At 41.3% G+C, this 15,576-nt stretch overlaps 1 protein-coding gene across 1 annotated transcript in view; it reads left to right on the forward strand.

The window, feature by feature from the left end:
• The window catches only part of TMEM135 (transmembrane protein 135), a 180,473-nt gene extending 169,943 nt beyond the window's left edge, over positions 1–10,530 (forward strand). Inside the window, exons 11-15 of the mRNA XM_052812750.1 lie at positions 1,686–1,749; positions 2,457–2,533; positions 4,156–4,254; positions 6,449–6,516; positions 8,159–10,530. Of these exons, the coding sequence (XP_052668710.1) occupies positions 1,686–1,749; positions 2,457–2,533; positions 4,156–4,254; positions 6,449–6,516; positions 8,159–8,291 (441 nt within the window). The 3' untranslated portion in view covers positions 8,292–10,530. The remainder of the gene's footprint in view (positions 1–1,685; positions 1,750–2,456; positions 2,534–4,155; positions 4,255–6,448; positions 6,517–8,158) is intronic.
• Positions 10,531–15,576: the final 5,046 nt, after the last annotated feature.

The following is a 15,576-nucleotide window of genomic DNA, read 5'->3' on the forward strand; positions in this document are numbered from 1 at the left end:
TTGCATTATATTTTTCTTCCAGTTTGAAATAAGCATGTAGGGCAGCAGAGATTCTAGTCACTCCAAAAGATTGGACCACAGCCAAAAAAAATTGAAATCCTTGATGCATTTTGAACCCAAAGGAATTGCATTATGGACTGCTTTTAAAAAAAGTCTGTCTTGTCCCTAAAAGCAGTCCAAAATGCCATTGTAGGATGGTAGTAGCTGTACTATTAATATTTTGTGTTCCCCTTACTGTTAATTAATGTCAGCAAACATGGTTTTGCAGAAAATAAGTTGGCCATGTCACCTGGTTTCTTTTTTTAAATTAGTTTACAAGTTTGAGTAGGAAAGTTGACTGTCATAATTGCAGTGTATCAATTGCTTTTCAAGGAATTTATTTATTAAAAATGTGCACTGTAAAGTAGCTAGTGAGATCACATCTGTGGTACTGTGTCCATTTTTGGACACAGATATGACTTAATTTCTTCCTTTAATTTTAACGTCTTTTTCAAGAGTGGGTTCACCTGAGGGCCACCAAGATGATTGAGGACTGGGTCATAGGATGTGCGAGGAGAAGCTGGGAGAACTGGGTTTTAAGCTGGAGAAAAAAGGCTCAGGGGCGATTTTATTGCTACTGACACCTCTTGGAGATGTGCAGTGATAGGATGAAAGGCAATGGTTACAAGCAGAAATACAGGAGATTCCAAAGAAATATAAGGAAATGCGTTTTCATGCGAAGGTGGCCAAATATTGGAACAGGTTGCCCAGTGAGGCTGTGTAGTCTCCATCCTTGGAGATGCTCAGAACTCAACTGGACAAGTTCCTGAGCTACCTGCTCTAATTAGGCCTGCTTCAGGCTAGACCAGATGGTCTCCAGAGGTCCCTTCCAACATAAATCATGCTTTAATTCCATGAAAAGCACACATTAGGTGGATTAAGAGGCTGACACATATCTCAAAGTAGACATCAGTGGGCTGTCATACTAAATTATATAACGTTCTCTCACCACTGGATTGGGCCTTACTAAGCAGATCTTGAACCATTTGGAAGCAAGCAGAAGTTTACCAGGGATGAAATTTGGAGGCAAAGTATGGATTTCCAAAACAGTTGAAAAAACAACACAGAGGATGTGGCAGATGTGGAACAATCTGGATCATTTGGTAACCTGCAGTCATCCAAATGAAATATATTTTAATGCAGCCTAAGCCACAATGACATCCATTCTGGCCTGAACAGCTGTGTATTGTTGCCTGTGTCAACAAACAGGTTATTATGTGTTTCACTGTGTCTTTTAATCATATGCAGTTCTGACTTTTTAGATTAATGTGTTTTCCTGGTTCCAGAATTTATTGGATGTATGGAAAAATCACAAGGTGTTTGGTGTGTAGTTGAAAACAGACTTTATCGTGGGAAAGAGTCTAGACAACTACAGCAAATGAAGATGATGTGAATTTAAGATTAGCTTTGGAATTAGATTAGTATTCAAATTAGGTTGATCTGCTCTCTGATTTTGAAAGAAACGGTAGAGGTAAACTGAAATAAAACACTGAAATGTTTCAGCTATTGTGGATTATGGGTGTTATCACACTACACTCTTCATTCATACTGTGTGCTATATTACTAGCTTATAGAAGAATATCTCCAGTCTGTGTGTTATGAAAGAGAAGTAACTAGGGCTAATCCTGCTCTCTGTTTACCTACAGGGTACTAGTTGCTTCCTGCGTTGGGTACGAAACCTAGATGATGAGCTTCATGCGCTTGTAGCTGGTGAGTCCATGACAAGAAGTTTATATTGCCTCTGTTGGGACTCTGCAAATGTTTCTCTTGTCTGTCCTCCCATTCCCTTTTCGGACTTCTGTGATGAAAATAGGACTGTGCACATCAAGGTTGTGTCAGAGTGACAGTGGTGTTTCAAGTAGCTTCAAATAAAGAGTTGCAATTAAAATTGTACAGCAAATTCAATCAAATGGTGTGGGTTTTATGGTCAGCTTCAAAGACAATATATTACTGTATGCACAAATGTGAACTTGTCCTTTAGTTTCCAACTCTAGAGATGTGAGGTTCAAGTACTGACTTTTCCATACGTGACAGAATACACTTGTGAAAGGATGGGCTCCCCTCGATCCAAAGAAGGACCCTTTTGCCATGAAATCTGTGTGGTGGTGCGGGCCCTTCCCTGCTGTTCGTGCATCTATCCCGTATTGGAACCTGAGGGGTCTCTCTTCCTTGTGGGATGAGAGAGGAAATTTGATGCTGTGCTACTGAGCACTGAACTACAGGTTTATTTCAGGGTTTCAAAGCTCTCCGTTTTTTAATGACATAAACCATATTTTGATGGGCAGCACAGGAACGTCACTGAACTTTGTTGTAGCAACAGAAAGCATAATGTTATGCAGTGTCTGTTGAGCTGACATACTGCAAGAGCAACAGTAAATCACAATCTTAACAGTACTTTTGTTTTCTAATTGTTACAGGGTGTCTAGCAGGAATTTCTATGATGTTTTACAAAAGTACTACTATCTCTATGTATCTGGTGTCCAAATTAGTAGAGGTAAGATATTACCCTCGTAACAGAGTGCTTCATTTCATCTATTTTTTCAGTGCAGAAAAAGAAAATGAACTTCACAGGCTTTGTCAGACAATTCCAGTATAATACAAAGTTGTGTGGTGGTGGTGTGTTTCAGTACGTATGTGCCAAGAGGCAGTGCCATTCTGTGGTCTCATTTCTTTCTTATTTTCTTTTCTGTGACTCATTTTTAAAGTCCTTTATCCACTGGTCTCCATGTATATTCTTCATGGATTTTTTTTAATCTGATAGCCCTTTGCTTTGTAGCTTTTGCAGATTTTTTAAATCTGAAAGTTCCAAGAATGTCTATTCTGCCAGAAACGTAAATCAGACCTAGTCCTTAATTGCAGATTTATTGCCAAAAGCTACAGCTTAACTTCCTGCCTTTGTTCCCTAATTTTGGCATTCAGCAATCTAAGATAACTCAAAATAGCTTAGGTTTTAGTCTATAGCTGGAGTTGTTTGTCAGTATTCAACTGATTGAATTCCCAGCCTTGCAACGAACTTTGTTCTAATTATGATTTTTGAGGCATGCATTATTTCTGTGAACCTGTTAAAATTAGGAGCCCAGGAAAAAAAAAGTTTGTAGGTTTTGGGTATGTTGTATGTACTTTGCTCTACCAGCTTTTGATTTTTTACTGTGATTTTTCCATAAAATCAGGACTTAGTCATGGTTATTTCCCCCACAGCACCACTGAAATAAATTGAGAGCATTCTCTTATTATGCATCATCCCCAAATCACAAAGCTTTCTGCTGCAGACCTCAAGGGCCTCGTTCCCTAGTGATATTTATCCACCTCCATTACCAGAGCAGAATTCATTTCAAAGAATATAAAAAGAAGGAACTTTTTTTTAAAGCATAAAATCAAACATAAAAAGGGAAGATACACTCTGTTTATTCTTGCTCCTTGTAATCCTAGATCAAGCTCTGAAGGTAGTTCACGTATTGGTTATATAAAAGCAAATCTGAGTTACCCATATTGACTTTTAGAACACCAGTTGTAAAAAACCAATATTATCTTGTATTGCTGATGGTTTTCTCTGGACTTTGAGACATTGTGGCTGCAGTGAAGTAAGAAAAGTGCTGTGTGTTCTTTTTTTTTTTTTTTTTTTTTTTACTACTTTTATCATCTTATGCGAGCCAAGGGTAACTGACCAAAGAGGCGTGTGCTGCTTTGGAAGGTCAAGCTGTGCTCAGGAAAATAAACTTTACATGTTTTCTCAGAAAGAAAAGTATGTGATTTCAAGCTGTTTAAGAACAGCGAATATTCAGTTTGTTGGAATAGTTATTGCATTGTTCTTTTGCTTTTTTAAAACGAAGAATTTAACACAGCAAACTTTCCCTTTTTTATCTTTAAGATCCATACTACCCTTTTAACACCCAACCTGTTGCTAGATCCTGTTCTATACATTAATAGCCTCTTATTCTATTGATCTTGGATAACTTCTATAAGCTATCTCAATGTCATGTTTGTGGACATATACAACAATATATGAGCATAAGTTAGTAATGTTGACATGTTACTTTGAAAAGGTAAAATTAAAAAGTTAAAAGCTACTTTTACTAGTATCTCCTTTCGTTCAGGATTTCTTGTTTATTTTTATAGACTATATACTTCAAGGGCATTGAAGCAGGGAAGGTTCCCTACTTTCCTCATGCAGACAGCGTCATCTATGCCATTTCTACATCAATATGCTTTCAGGCAGTAAGTATGTTGTCTTCTAACAGAATACGAAGTTGTTCTAGTTTAAGTCAAATGTTGAATGAATTGCAGAGTACAGGGTTACACTGATACAGAAAAGACAGTGTGATGTAGTGGTTCCAGCAAGATGCTGTGAATCAGGGCTCCTGCATCCTGCTTTTGAGTGCCACAGTGGGAAGATCATTTCTAGGACTCAAATTTCTCATCTGCTTATAGCTGAATACATTATACAAAGCATTGAATTCTTTGGAAAGGATGTCAAAATGCATTGTCCGAGAAGATTGTCGTGGTTTAACCCCAGCCAGCAACTAAACACCACGCAGCCGCTCACTCACTCCCCCCCACCCAGTGGGATGGGGGAGAAAATCGGGAAAAGAAGCAAAACCCGTGGGTTGAGATAAGAACGGTTTAATAGAACAGAAAAGAAGAAACTAATAATGATAATGATAACACTAATAAAATGACAACAGCAATAATGAAAGGATTGGAATGTACAAATGATGCGCAGTGCAATTGCTCACCACCCGCCGACCGACACCCAGCCAGTCCCTGAGCGGCGAATCCCTGCCCCCCCCCCACTTCCCCGTTCCTAAACTGGATGGGACGTCCCATGGTATGGAATACCCCGTTGGCCAGTTTGGGTCAGGTGCCCTGGCTGTGTCCTGTGCCAACTTCTTGTGCCCCTCCAGCTTTCTCACTGGCTGGGCATGAGAAGCTGAAAAATCCTTGACATTAGTCTAAACACTACTGAGCAACAACTGAAAACATCAGTGTTATCAACATTCTTCACATACTGAACTCAAAACATAGCACTGTACCAGCTACTAGGAAGACAGTTAACTCTATCCCAGCTGAAACCAGGACAAAGATGAACATAAATGTATGGGCTTTCATAAACATATGAACAGACTGTTTCTCAACATACAAAAACAATATATTGTAATATTTTATGCTTCTTTAATCAACTAGAAGTTTTCACTTTCAGCTAACTTGAACTAAAGCTGCTTATTTGAAAGCATCTGCAAAAATTAGGAAAATCTGAAGTTTTATGTTTGAAACAAGCTGTAGTGGTCATCTTTTGCACTTTCCAAGTCAATTACATGCCCTCACCCTCAGTCCTTTTATTGGCTGCGTCAGCTAGAAAAGCTCCTTTTCAGTGGTACCCAAATTACTCTACTATTCCACTACATCTCTCCATTTCTAGACCTGCTGCTGAAACATCCCACTGAATGTTTTCCAGACCTCCATAACTATATGTATTTTTTGTACCCCTCAATAAAGAGAATATAAAATGACCCTAAAGCAGTCTTTTGCTGTCTCGTGCTTAACAGGACAGTTCCACTCCTCCTCCTCATTGCTCCCATATATGTGGGAATATCTTTCATTCTAGTATCAAAGTGAACTGATATTTTAGTGCCTGGGAGGTGCCTGAAGGTCTGCAGCACTGAAATCTCCAAAATACTATTGGCAAGGACCATTGTATGAGGCTAACAGAAATAAAGTTAATATGAGAAGAAGAGGAAAGGATTTTTTCATTACTTAATAACTAGTTGGAAAAGGAGCCCAAGACTGGAAAGAAATTACTGGGTTTAAGAGGGAGGAAGGAGGGAGAAATTAGCAAAGGGATCTATGCTGAGATGTTCGTTACTCTCTATATTCCTAAGTGACCTGGTAAAGTAATGGAATAGAGAGAAGACAAGGATTTTGGTTGTATAACATCATTTAAGATATGTAACATGAAATATAAAGATGACTGACTACAAGAAATGGTAGATGACAAAATGCAGAGTGAGTGAGGGATAGAATAGCAGGTAAATTTGGCATCCACGAGTGCAAAATCATGTATGTAGGAATAATAAGGATTATGGTTGCTTTCTCTGCAATGAGATCGAAGTTAATTGCCACCACTTTTGAAAGATAGTCTTCTGGGAATATCAGTCTGGGCTGGTGGTGGTTATATAGAGCATCAAATCCAGCTGTGAGTGGTTTGTTTACTGACAGTACTGGACCTTGGCAGGTGATCACAGCTGCTTTTGGTCCATGAGTCAAGAGAAGATTTAAAAAAAAAAAAATTAAAAAATAATATATATTTCCATAACTATCCTTTCACTGATTTTGATTACATACAACGTAATGTAGCAGGTGAAGCTTTTGCCTGACGCTGTCAGCTGGCTCTGACAGATTACTCTCCTTGCAGGCTGTCATGGAAGTTCAGAACCTGAGACCTTCGTACTGGAAATTTCTTTTACGACTAACAAATGGCAGGTATGTAATCAGGGCTATATTATGGCTTGTCTAAACACGTCATTGATCACATTCAACTTTCTATGTCGTTTGCTTTCAACAGCAGAGCCGTAGAGTATGTGTGGGCTAATTTCCCGAGTATTTACTTTGCTTTTCAAATGGTTTCCAGTCCACTTGAAGTCCTTTGCTGCTGAAGAGACACTCCTAGGTTTAGTCTAATGACAGGAGTAAAGACTTAAATCTAGTGAAGACTGTTGAGCAGATGGGTGGTTTACTTGAAGGCTTTTTTATCTTTAGTTCACTTGGAGGGTGGAATGCTTTGAGATTTCAGTGGAATACGAAGAATCCGGTAAACAACTACAGGAGTTGAAGAAATCTGTATGTACAGTGATCAACAACATGGTTAAAAGCATTATTAGGAATGTCAGAGTATTTCCTAAGAATACTTTGAAGATTCAATAGTTTTTTGCAGGACATCTATTTCGGTTAGGAAAGGAATTCTTTTTCTTGGAAAACTAATGAAAAATTTTCACTGATTATAACCATAAATTTACACTGTAATATCTTACTGGATATTTTTTCTCTTATTTGCTGCAGGGATCTAAAATGCTTACCATTTAAAATAGACTTTGCCGTAACTGATTTATAAAAATACAATTCAGTGAAGTGTACACTGTTACACTGATGTAGTACGTGACAGAAACAAGGCATCCAAATCTTGATGTAGGTCACTGTATGAATGGGATTACAACAGGTAACGCTTGTCGTGACAGTGGGCTCTCCAGACTATAAAAACAGAAGTGAAATCAGAGGCGGGTCCCTGGAGCTTGTTGAACCTACGCTCCCCATGGCACAGTACACTCTTAGCTGGACACGAGGTGACTGAATACGTTGCTAGACGTAGTGGGAAGCTTTCCTTGGGATGCCTGGAGGCAGTCTGCAGGCAACCTCTGAGGCCATACAAACATGATACGGGGGATGATGTCAGTGCAGATGTCCAATTTTGGCTGCATTTTTCCCTCTTGTGCTAATCCTAAGATTGCTTTAGTTGAAAGAGAGGAGGGAGAAGAAATTCTATTCTGCTCAGGTTTTTTATCTGAAGTAAATCTCTGTAATAGTAATTTTGACACTCTCTCCGTAGAGGGAGATTCTTTTGATGTTTCATAGGTCTTTCGCTCAACACTTCTGAAGACTAAAGAGATGGAAATAGATTGTAACACCCATAAAATTGTTATCCACACTTGGGCAGGCACCGCCAGAGTTTGCGAGGCTGGGGTGAGAAAGAAGAGTAGTATATTAGTGTAGTATATTTGGGGTTTACTTTTTTTGTGAAGTTAAAAGTAGAAGGGGACTCTCTCCTTTCCCCTTTTCCACAGGTTGTGTTATATAAAGTATATTTACACAAAGCACTATTAATCAGATTTGTCAATTTATTTTTTTTTATTAAATCTTTATTGCCCAGGATGAAAAACTTGTAGTCTCTAAACAGTGCAGGCTGAAGCCTGTATTTCAAAGATTTGGATAGTCTTTTATGAAGTGAAATAACTTTAATAATTTTATAAATAAATTAAATTAATCCTTTTAAAAATATAATTTTTAATATTATTTTTTTCCAAAAGTAAATGAATAATCTGTTCAGTCTCTAATGTCTCTTCTTTTTCAGGTTTGCTCTCATGAACAGGAAAGTTTTAGATGTATTTGGTACTGAAGCGTCTAAGAACTTCAAGGATTTCACACCTAAGCTTGACCCAAGATACACGGTTGTGCCACCAGAGCTACCGCTGGAGCTGTCTTGAAAACGATAGTATATCTTGTCATTGAATGTGATCAGCGTTTTGTCCTGAAAAGTTAATTAACTTAACAGTTGTACATATGGAGGAGGGCTTGGGCTCCACTTCAGTATTATTTCAATAAGAAATGCTTTTTACCAATCAAAAATACTGAAGCTTTGCAAGAAGGTGTGGCTTTGTGATTAAGCCCCTTCCATACACAGAAAATATTTCTGGATTACTGTAGTTGGCTGACAGTACGGTAGGTTCCTGAAAGAATTAAACAAATGAGTAATATATTTAGAGAAGAGAGGTAAAACATAAATATGCATAATAATTTCAAAAATTATGTAGTTCATACCACTAGAATATTTCTTGGTAAAACTAAAAGTAATTCTTAATTTACAAAGGAAGACAAATGGCATAGTTTAGGTCCGAAATGTTACCTGATCTTAAAACTACTGCAGTCGGGTGAAAATGCCTCCTTGGCTTTCTAAATTGCATCACTGATTTATCTCAAAAGAGCCACCGCCCGCTCATTATTTAAAATTACAGTATTTTTACACAGCCATGGTTGCAAAACAAGGCATTCCTTCGGAAAAGAAAATGCGTATTAATTCAGAAGTCACATTCCAGGGCTGTAAATCCCACTGACGATACGGATAACAGACAAGGAAAATAAGGCAGTACCAGTGAGTGCTGCGCGGTGAGGAGCAGTGGGGTGTGGTGGTCAGTATCTGCCAAGTGGAAAATGACAAAACCGGCAGAGGAAGGAATGAAACGTTCCAGCCTCTGAGATGGTGCTGGAAACAGCAGACAGTTACAAAAATAAAAAAGCCAAGAACAAAACAAAACAAAACTCCCCCAAAATACACTGAAATTAAATGTTTATTTTTAAAGGGCTTGACATTGTCGCTTTAGATGGCAGCGGGTTGTTTGTCAAGCTGCGACGCCAGCCGGCATTTCCAGCGTCCTTTAAAAGAGAACTGACCCCTGAGGTTAGACCGTTACAAGAGAACAGTTTTGACCATCGTATTAATAGTATTTTTTCCTTGTACTCAGTGAAGAGTGGTTTTCCGTCAGTCCATCGGCCAGCCACGACTGGGACAGTTACATTAAATTTATTATGGTACTCAATGCAAATAACTACCTACGCAAATTCCGTCTCATTTTTACCCTGCGTACTTCCGCAGATAATAGTTTGTGTTCTAAAGCGAGACCTTGACATGCTAATTGCTTTTTTTGCTTTTGGGGGCTTTTAGTTTTTTATTAGAATCCATTCAGATGTTGCTGAATGGTGTTTGTTACCCTAGAACTTAATGAAAAGATGAACTATATTCACATTCAACTGAAAAGAGACGAGGTAAGCCAGGAAATGGAAACTGCAGTAGGTTGCATGTATTTTAAAAAGAAAAAAGAAGAAATCAGTGTTTTATCAAAGTCTTTGTCAGATGACATGAATTGGATTAATTAATAGAATCCTTGTCTTGTAACACTGTAATCCTACCCCAGCCTTAAGCATATTTTAATTCCCATTAGTTTAATTTCTTATTACTGAATATGCAGTAATTTTTATCAGATTTACAGAAGTGTCATGAAAATTGTACCAATCTGTGCACAAAATCTGCTTCTTCATCAGCTACTGTAACAGGGATGCTTTATCACTGTTACTAAAGGTGCTTCATCCTTTAAAACAGCAGTTGTCCAAGTTGGTGTGAATAAAGTTCTGCAAGCTAGTTTGTATGCAATATTTTATTGCTTGAAATATTATACTAAAATTCCTCAAAAGGAAATAAAAGTTAATTCAACAAGAACTTTAAAAGGATTGTAATAGGTTTGTAGTGTTTTTCCACTGGAATATGGTCTAAAATATTTGACCTTGTAAAGTCTGAGAAGTTATATATTTTAGGTAATATCTTAGAGCTCACACGCTATATTATGAATACTTTCTAGTGTAACTATATACCATTCTCAAACTTCAAGATATTTTATAGATGGATTAATTTTCTTCACTGGAATGACAGTTGTGATTGTTTCTCTATTTGAGTTAAAACAAATCCAAGTACTACATCTCAGCAGCTAAACAACAGTTTTGCCTGTGTTTTCTTGCTTCCAAAATTCACAGTCTTTGTTTTGAGTTATTTTCATGTAATATAAAAAGAAATTAAAAATTTTTAAATTATTTTTATTCAAATTAAGTATATGTAAAGAAAAAAAATAAAGTCCTAATGTTTTTCCCAATAATAAACAGTTGCTGCTTGAAAAAGTGGCTTTTTGTCTATGTTGTTGCTAGTAAGCCATCCGGAGTCATAAGTGAAGTAATACTTGGTGTTGAAGGGACACCAGGAATGTGACTGAGCATTTAAATTGTGCATATTTGTTACAAAGTGAAGTCCTAACGCAGTGTAAATGAAGAGGTGATGCCAGAGCAGTTGAGCTCACAACTTCAGCTCTGCGCTTCCACGGGTGATTGTGCAATATGGGTTGACGTTATTTAATTTTTCTGTTTTAAACAGAGAAAGCCACGTAGCCCGTTACGAAGGCAGTGAAAAGCTGCACGCCTCCAGCTCTGCCCGCCACGTGGCCAGACGGTTGGGCCTCATGCGACTGAAACGGCAGCGTTTCCTACCACCTGATGTGGCATGGCTATTTATTTTTTTGATCATGATGGGTATCTGATCACGTCAAACTTCTTGCAAAACAAGTTGATTTTGCAAAGAGGAATGCAGGGGGAGACTTGCTCAGGAGAGGTTGTTGACTTGTTCAAGGCCAGGTTGGATGGGGCTTTGAGCAACCTGGTCTAGGGGAAGGTGTCCCTGCCCATGGCAGGGGGGTTGGAACTAGATGATCGTTAAGGTCCCTTTCAACCCAAACCGTTCTGTGGTGGGAAGTGGTGGGTCAACCTGAAATACCACCGTTCCTTGATAGAGGTTTGGGTGTCCTTAGGGAGGCTCTGCAGGGAGACGGTGCTCAGCTCCCTGCAGGCATCTCGGGAGGGTGTACCGAGAGCTGCTGCCTCATCTGTGGCTCCCAGGAGCACATGTGCCTGTGGTAGGCAAGTTTTCCACCTTCCCTAGAGGTTGTTGGCATGCAGAGCTCCTCTGGAGAGTTCATCGCCACCCCTTACTGCTCTTGCCGTACAGCCCTTACTGTGCATCTCTCTCTCTGTGGCTGGCGTCCCCATCTTGCACCCAGACCCCCGTGCTCCCTGTGTCAGATCACAGCTTTTTGCCCCAGTTCCTCTTAGTTCTTCGTCCCTCCCTCACCTCTACCCAGCCCGGTGTCAGCTCTCCCCTGTCCTCCCTTCTGTCCTACAAGCTCCATTTAGGGCCCTTGGGTGCCTCCTCTTGCTTCTCCAGAGCCGCTCCTTCCCTGGGCATCCGGGCAGTGCCGCTCCTGCCCGAGGGAGCAGTCAGGCAGGGGTGTTCCCCCGTGCACCCCAGCTTTTGCTTGGGTTTTGGTTGGCAGAGCTGCTTAAGGAGCAGCAGAATTCAGCAGTCGGGATCTAGAGTTTTCCCCTCCCAATCCAAGGCGTTCTGGCTGTGGCTAAGATAGATGTGCAAAATCCCAAAGTGAAGGTTGCGGTCGTTCTTTTATCTTTTATGATGGATACTTGTTAATATCCTTTGCCTGCCATCTTTCAGCTGATTTTCAGGCTGCATGAGATAGCTCCTGTTGCAGACCTTCGTTGCTTATTCCCAGTCCTTGTTGGAGGTGATGATGAAGGTGCTGACATCTGCCACTGACATCCACTGAAGGAGAGGATTTTTTTTTTTTACAGTATCATTTTAAATCTAGTACAAGGCTGAGATTAGTGCAGATTTGCTGGGTTTGTGTGTGGTAGATACTTCCACCAGGGAGCGCATGAAGGCATACAGAAACTTTGATCTTTTAGAGGGCTAGTAATAAAAGCAAAGAGTGCCTACAATGGCACATTTTTAGTTTTTTATAGCTAATGCCATCTCAGTTCATGAGGAAGATGAGTAAAACATCAGAACTGCTTCAGTGTAGATGGAGTGATTTCACTGCTGAAGGTGAAAGCTTGAGCTTCCTTGTGTTGTCTCACACCTGGGTCTCCAGGACAATCTCAGAAGCTCTGCCTTCTGCAGGTGACATCTCTCCAGGCAAGGCTGCTCTGACAAAATACGGGTTTCGGTTGTGTGGTCAAGAAACTCCATGTTCCTCATCGTTTCTCAACCACAATGAGAACCAAGATGCCTTCCATAATATGGACAACCTGTTCTCCTAGTAGCTTCCCACACCTCCCATAGCAGACCTGGGATCCTTTTACCCCAGCCATCTTAGATGGGACATTTCTGAGAACTGTCAGTAAGGCTCAAAAATAATTTTCAGAAAACTTGTTGGGTTGTTCCCCCTCTCCTTTGAGAGTTTCCTTTCCTTTTGCCCAGGCCACTGTGCTTTTTGCATTTGAGGATGTGGGAAGGGGTTTGTTCCAGATGCTTGGTGACATCCCAGGCAGAGAGGTCTGCTGTGGTCTGAGCTCAGCCCTATGCCTGGTGAGTTAAAAATTCAGGACAGCTTGTGTGAAAATGCTTCAATTTCCAACTCTGCCAGAGGAAAATATTTCTGGACAAGTGGTCCTGGGGTGGATGTGCACTGACAAGGCACAAAAGGACAGAGAACAAGAAAATCAGTGATGCTTAAACTGAGCTTTTACTTTATTTAGGATTTTTTTTCCACAACTACTTTCAACATGGAGCGGAGGCAGGGCCCAGGCTCTCTACATCAGCATCAGGGTTATGAATCCTTGCCGTGACGCGGCAGAAACATAGGACCAGGCGGAGGCTGGTACGTAGCAAAATACTGTTGGGACCAGAGAAGTCATTTTGGTGGCCATAGCTTTGTGTCTAAATCCTGGTCTGGAAGTTTCCATTTCCAGATTTGTGTTTCTAAGCAGTGAGCCCTTCACCAAGGAGACTGACATTTCCCTGGCTTCAACCCTTGTTCTGCATCCCGATGAATTTAGCACTGGGGGTACTTACAGGTGACTCAGTTTGGGGGTGGGTCTCACTTTCACAAGTTGCCTCCTTTTACAAAACAAACATGTTTTCTCCCACCCCTTTGAGGATACAATGGAAGAGTTCGACACTTTCCCTTGAGCTACACAGTTTCATGGGTTTTCTTATTTAGTAGAAGATCCTGAAAGTTTTATTTATCCTATAGATACATTTACAGTAATATTTGAGGCAAGGATATTTTTTCCCCCATAAGGAGCTTAATATTGCCATTGTGGATGTACTGGCAAAATGACCCAATGCTCCCTCTTGCCTTTGGCCACGTTGAAATGGGATCGCTTCACTCAGGACACAGCACCCACCTTTTGCAGCCGACGGGTGATGTCCTTCCATCTCCACCAAATACGACACTCGTTTCACCAACCAGCTCCTTTGAACGTGGCAAGCAGAAACGTGAATTAGAGCCCACTTTGATCTTAAGGACTTTTTTTTTTCCTTGGCACAGGCCAGGGAGTTTTCCGCTTGCTAATTAAAACAGAGAGAGGTCAGAAGAATTTTAAATATTAATGCCGAGGCTTTACCCAGGGTGGAAGAGGCTGGCTGGAAATCCAGGCAGACGATTAATCTTCTCATGCCGGTGGAATCCAATCAATGTTTTTTTCCCCTCAGCTGCCACAACGGAGACATTAAAAACGCTGCCATGGCTGTCTGAGCAGGAGCTGAGGGGACTGTTCCCAGGACTGCTTGAAGGTTACAGAAGACCTGATCACACAGGGTCAGGGAAAAAAGCAAGGCTTTTTTCTGTGTTTTCCTATTATTTTAAAGAGCGAAGACCTGCTTTCCCATTGTAGGCAGTAAAAGCTTGCAAGAAGGGGCCCATTGGGCTGAGGTGAGCAGACCTGGTGTGAGAGAGTCCCACATTAGAACGCTGCTGCTTGCACAGTTTTGATACAAACATAAAAAAAGTTCTGAATAACCCAGAAATGTTGTTTTGCTCATTGTCTATTGGCTGTAAAAAACCCCCCAAATCAGGCATTTCCAGCCCAGGTCACTTGTGATTATATTCACAAGCAGATTTAACGTCTCAAACCATCTTGCACTGAGATGCTCTTAACGTTTCCTTGGACACAAATAATATTATCCTGTAAACAATTTGAAACCGAGGAAGAAAGCGACCCCCGGGTTCACCCGTGACATCCCCTGGGTGGTGCCCGCAGCCCGGTGGGAGAGGACAGCTCTGGGCTGACTGTGCTGGCTGTACAGAGGCAAGGTCTGGCCTCTGCTACAGCAACGCGTCTCACCATCTCCTCCACTGTAAGACCTGGCAGCACCAAAGGAAGCTGAAGCTTAAGCAGATGTAAAGCAAATTTAAAAAAGAAGCTTTTTCCCCCCCCATGGCGTGTAACTGGGCTGGGGAACTGCTTGCCTGTGACCATTTACAGCAGTTGAAAAAGTGACCGAAAGATCAGCTCTAACGATACCCAAAGGCTTAAAAAAGGCAATGGCTCACGCGGTGCAATTCTCACCCCGTTGCCATCGCTGCCGCATGGGTTTGAAACTGTATTACTAGTGCATACGTTCACCTAGAGGAGCTTTGGGTACTGTGTAATGAGGAACGGGCACTTTGACAAAAGTCACCTCCCAAGACAGCCTGGCCATGGGCCCGCTCAGCGGGACCGGTGAGACAGCGTCAGGCCACCACAACTCCTCAGGCACCGGAGGCACCAGCCCTTGCCTCTGGGAGGGTATGGTCTGCAAGCAGTAAAATTCACTATTTCTCACCAGCTTGGTGAGATATCCACCAGGTGGGTGTGTTTCCCCACTCCTGGAAGATGTCCTGGCTGCTGCCCGCAGTGCTCCTGGCTTATGGAATCACAGAGGGAAACCAGGTGCATTTATATCAGCCCCGTCTCCAGTAGTGCCTCCCCAAAAGGTGATCCTGTCCCTACACCTTCACCTAGTCCCTCCCTATGTTTCTGTTACCCAGTGCCCTGTGTCAGCCCCGTCGTGCTGGGAATATTATTTCCCCAGGGGTAAAGGAAACTCCAGGCATCCTGGCTGGGGGTCTTCTGTGGGAGTGCACTGGTCCTCTGCATGGAGCTGATCTAGGCCTCTTGGCGGCAGCCCCAAATTTATTATTAATGCACTTCTCCCATAATCAGCTAAGGTGGGTCTGTTGTCAGGGTGGCTTGGAACGCGACTTTGCTCGGTCATGTTTGGAAGGAGACTATCAAGCTCTGTCACAACTGCTGTTGGGTCTGCCAACCCAAATGTTCTGTGACGGGTTATCAAATTTTGGCTTGATTGCATATTTGAAGGCACATGGCCTTGATTTC

This window comes from Harpia harpyja, chromosome 17 (assembly GCF_026419915.1).
Source record: "Harpia harpyja isolate bHarHar1 chromosome 17, bHarHar1 primary haplotype, whole genome shotgun sequence".
NCBI lineage: Eukaryota > Metazoa > Chordata > Aves > Accipitriformes > Accipitridae > Harpia > Harpia harpyja.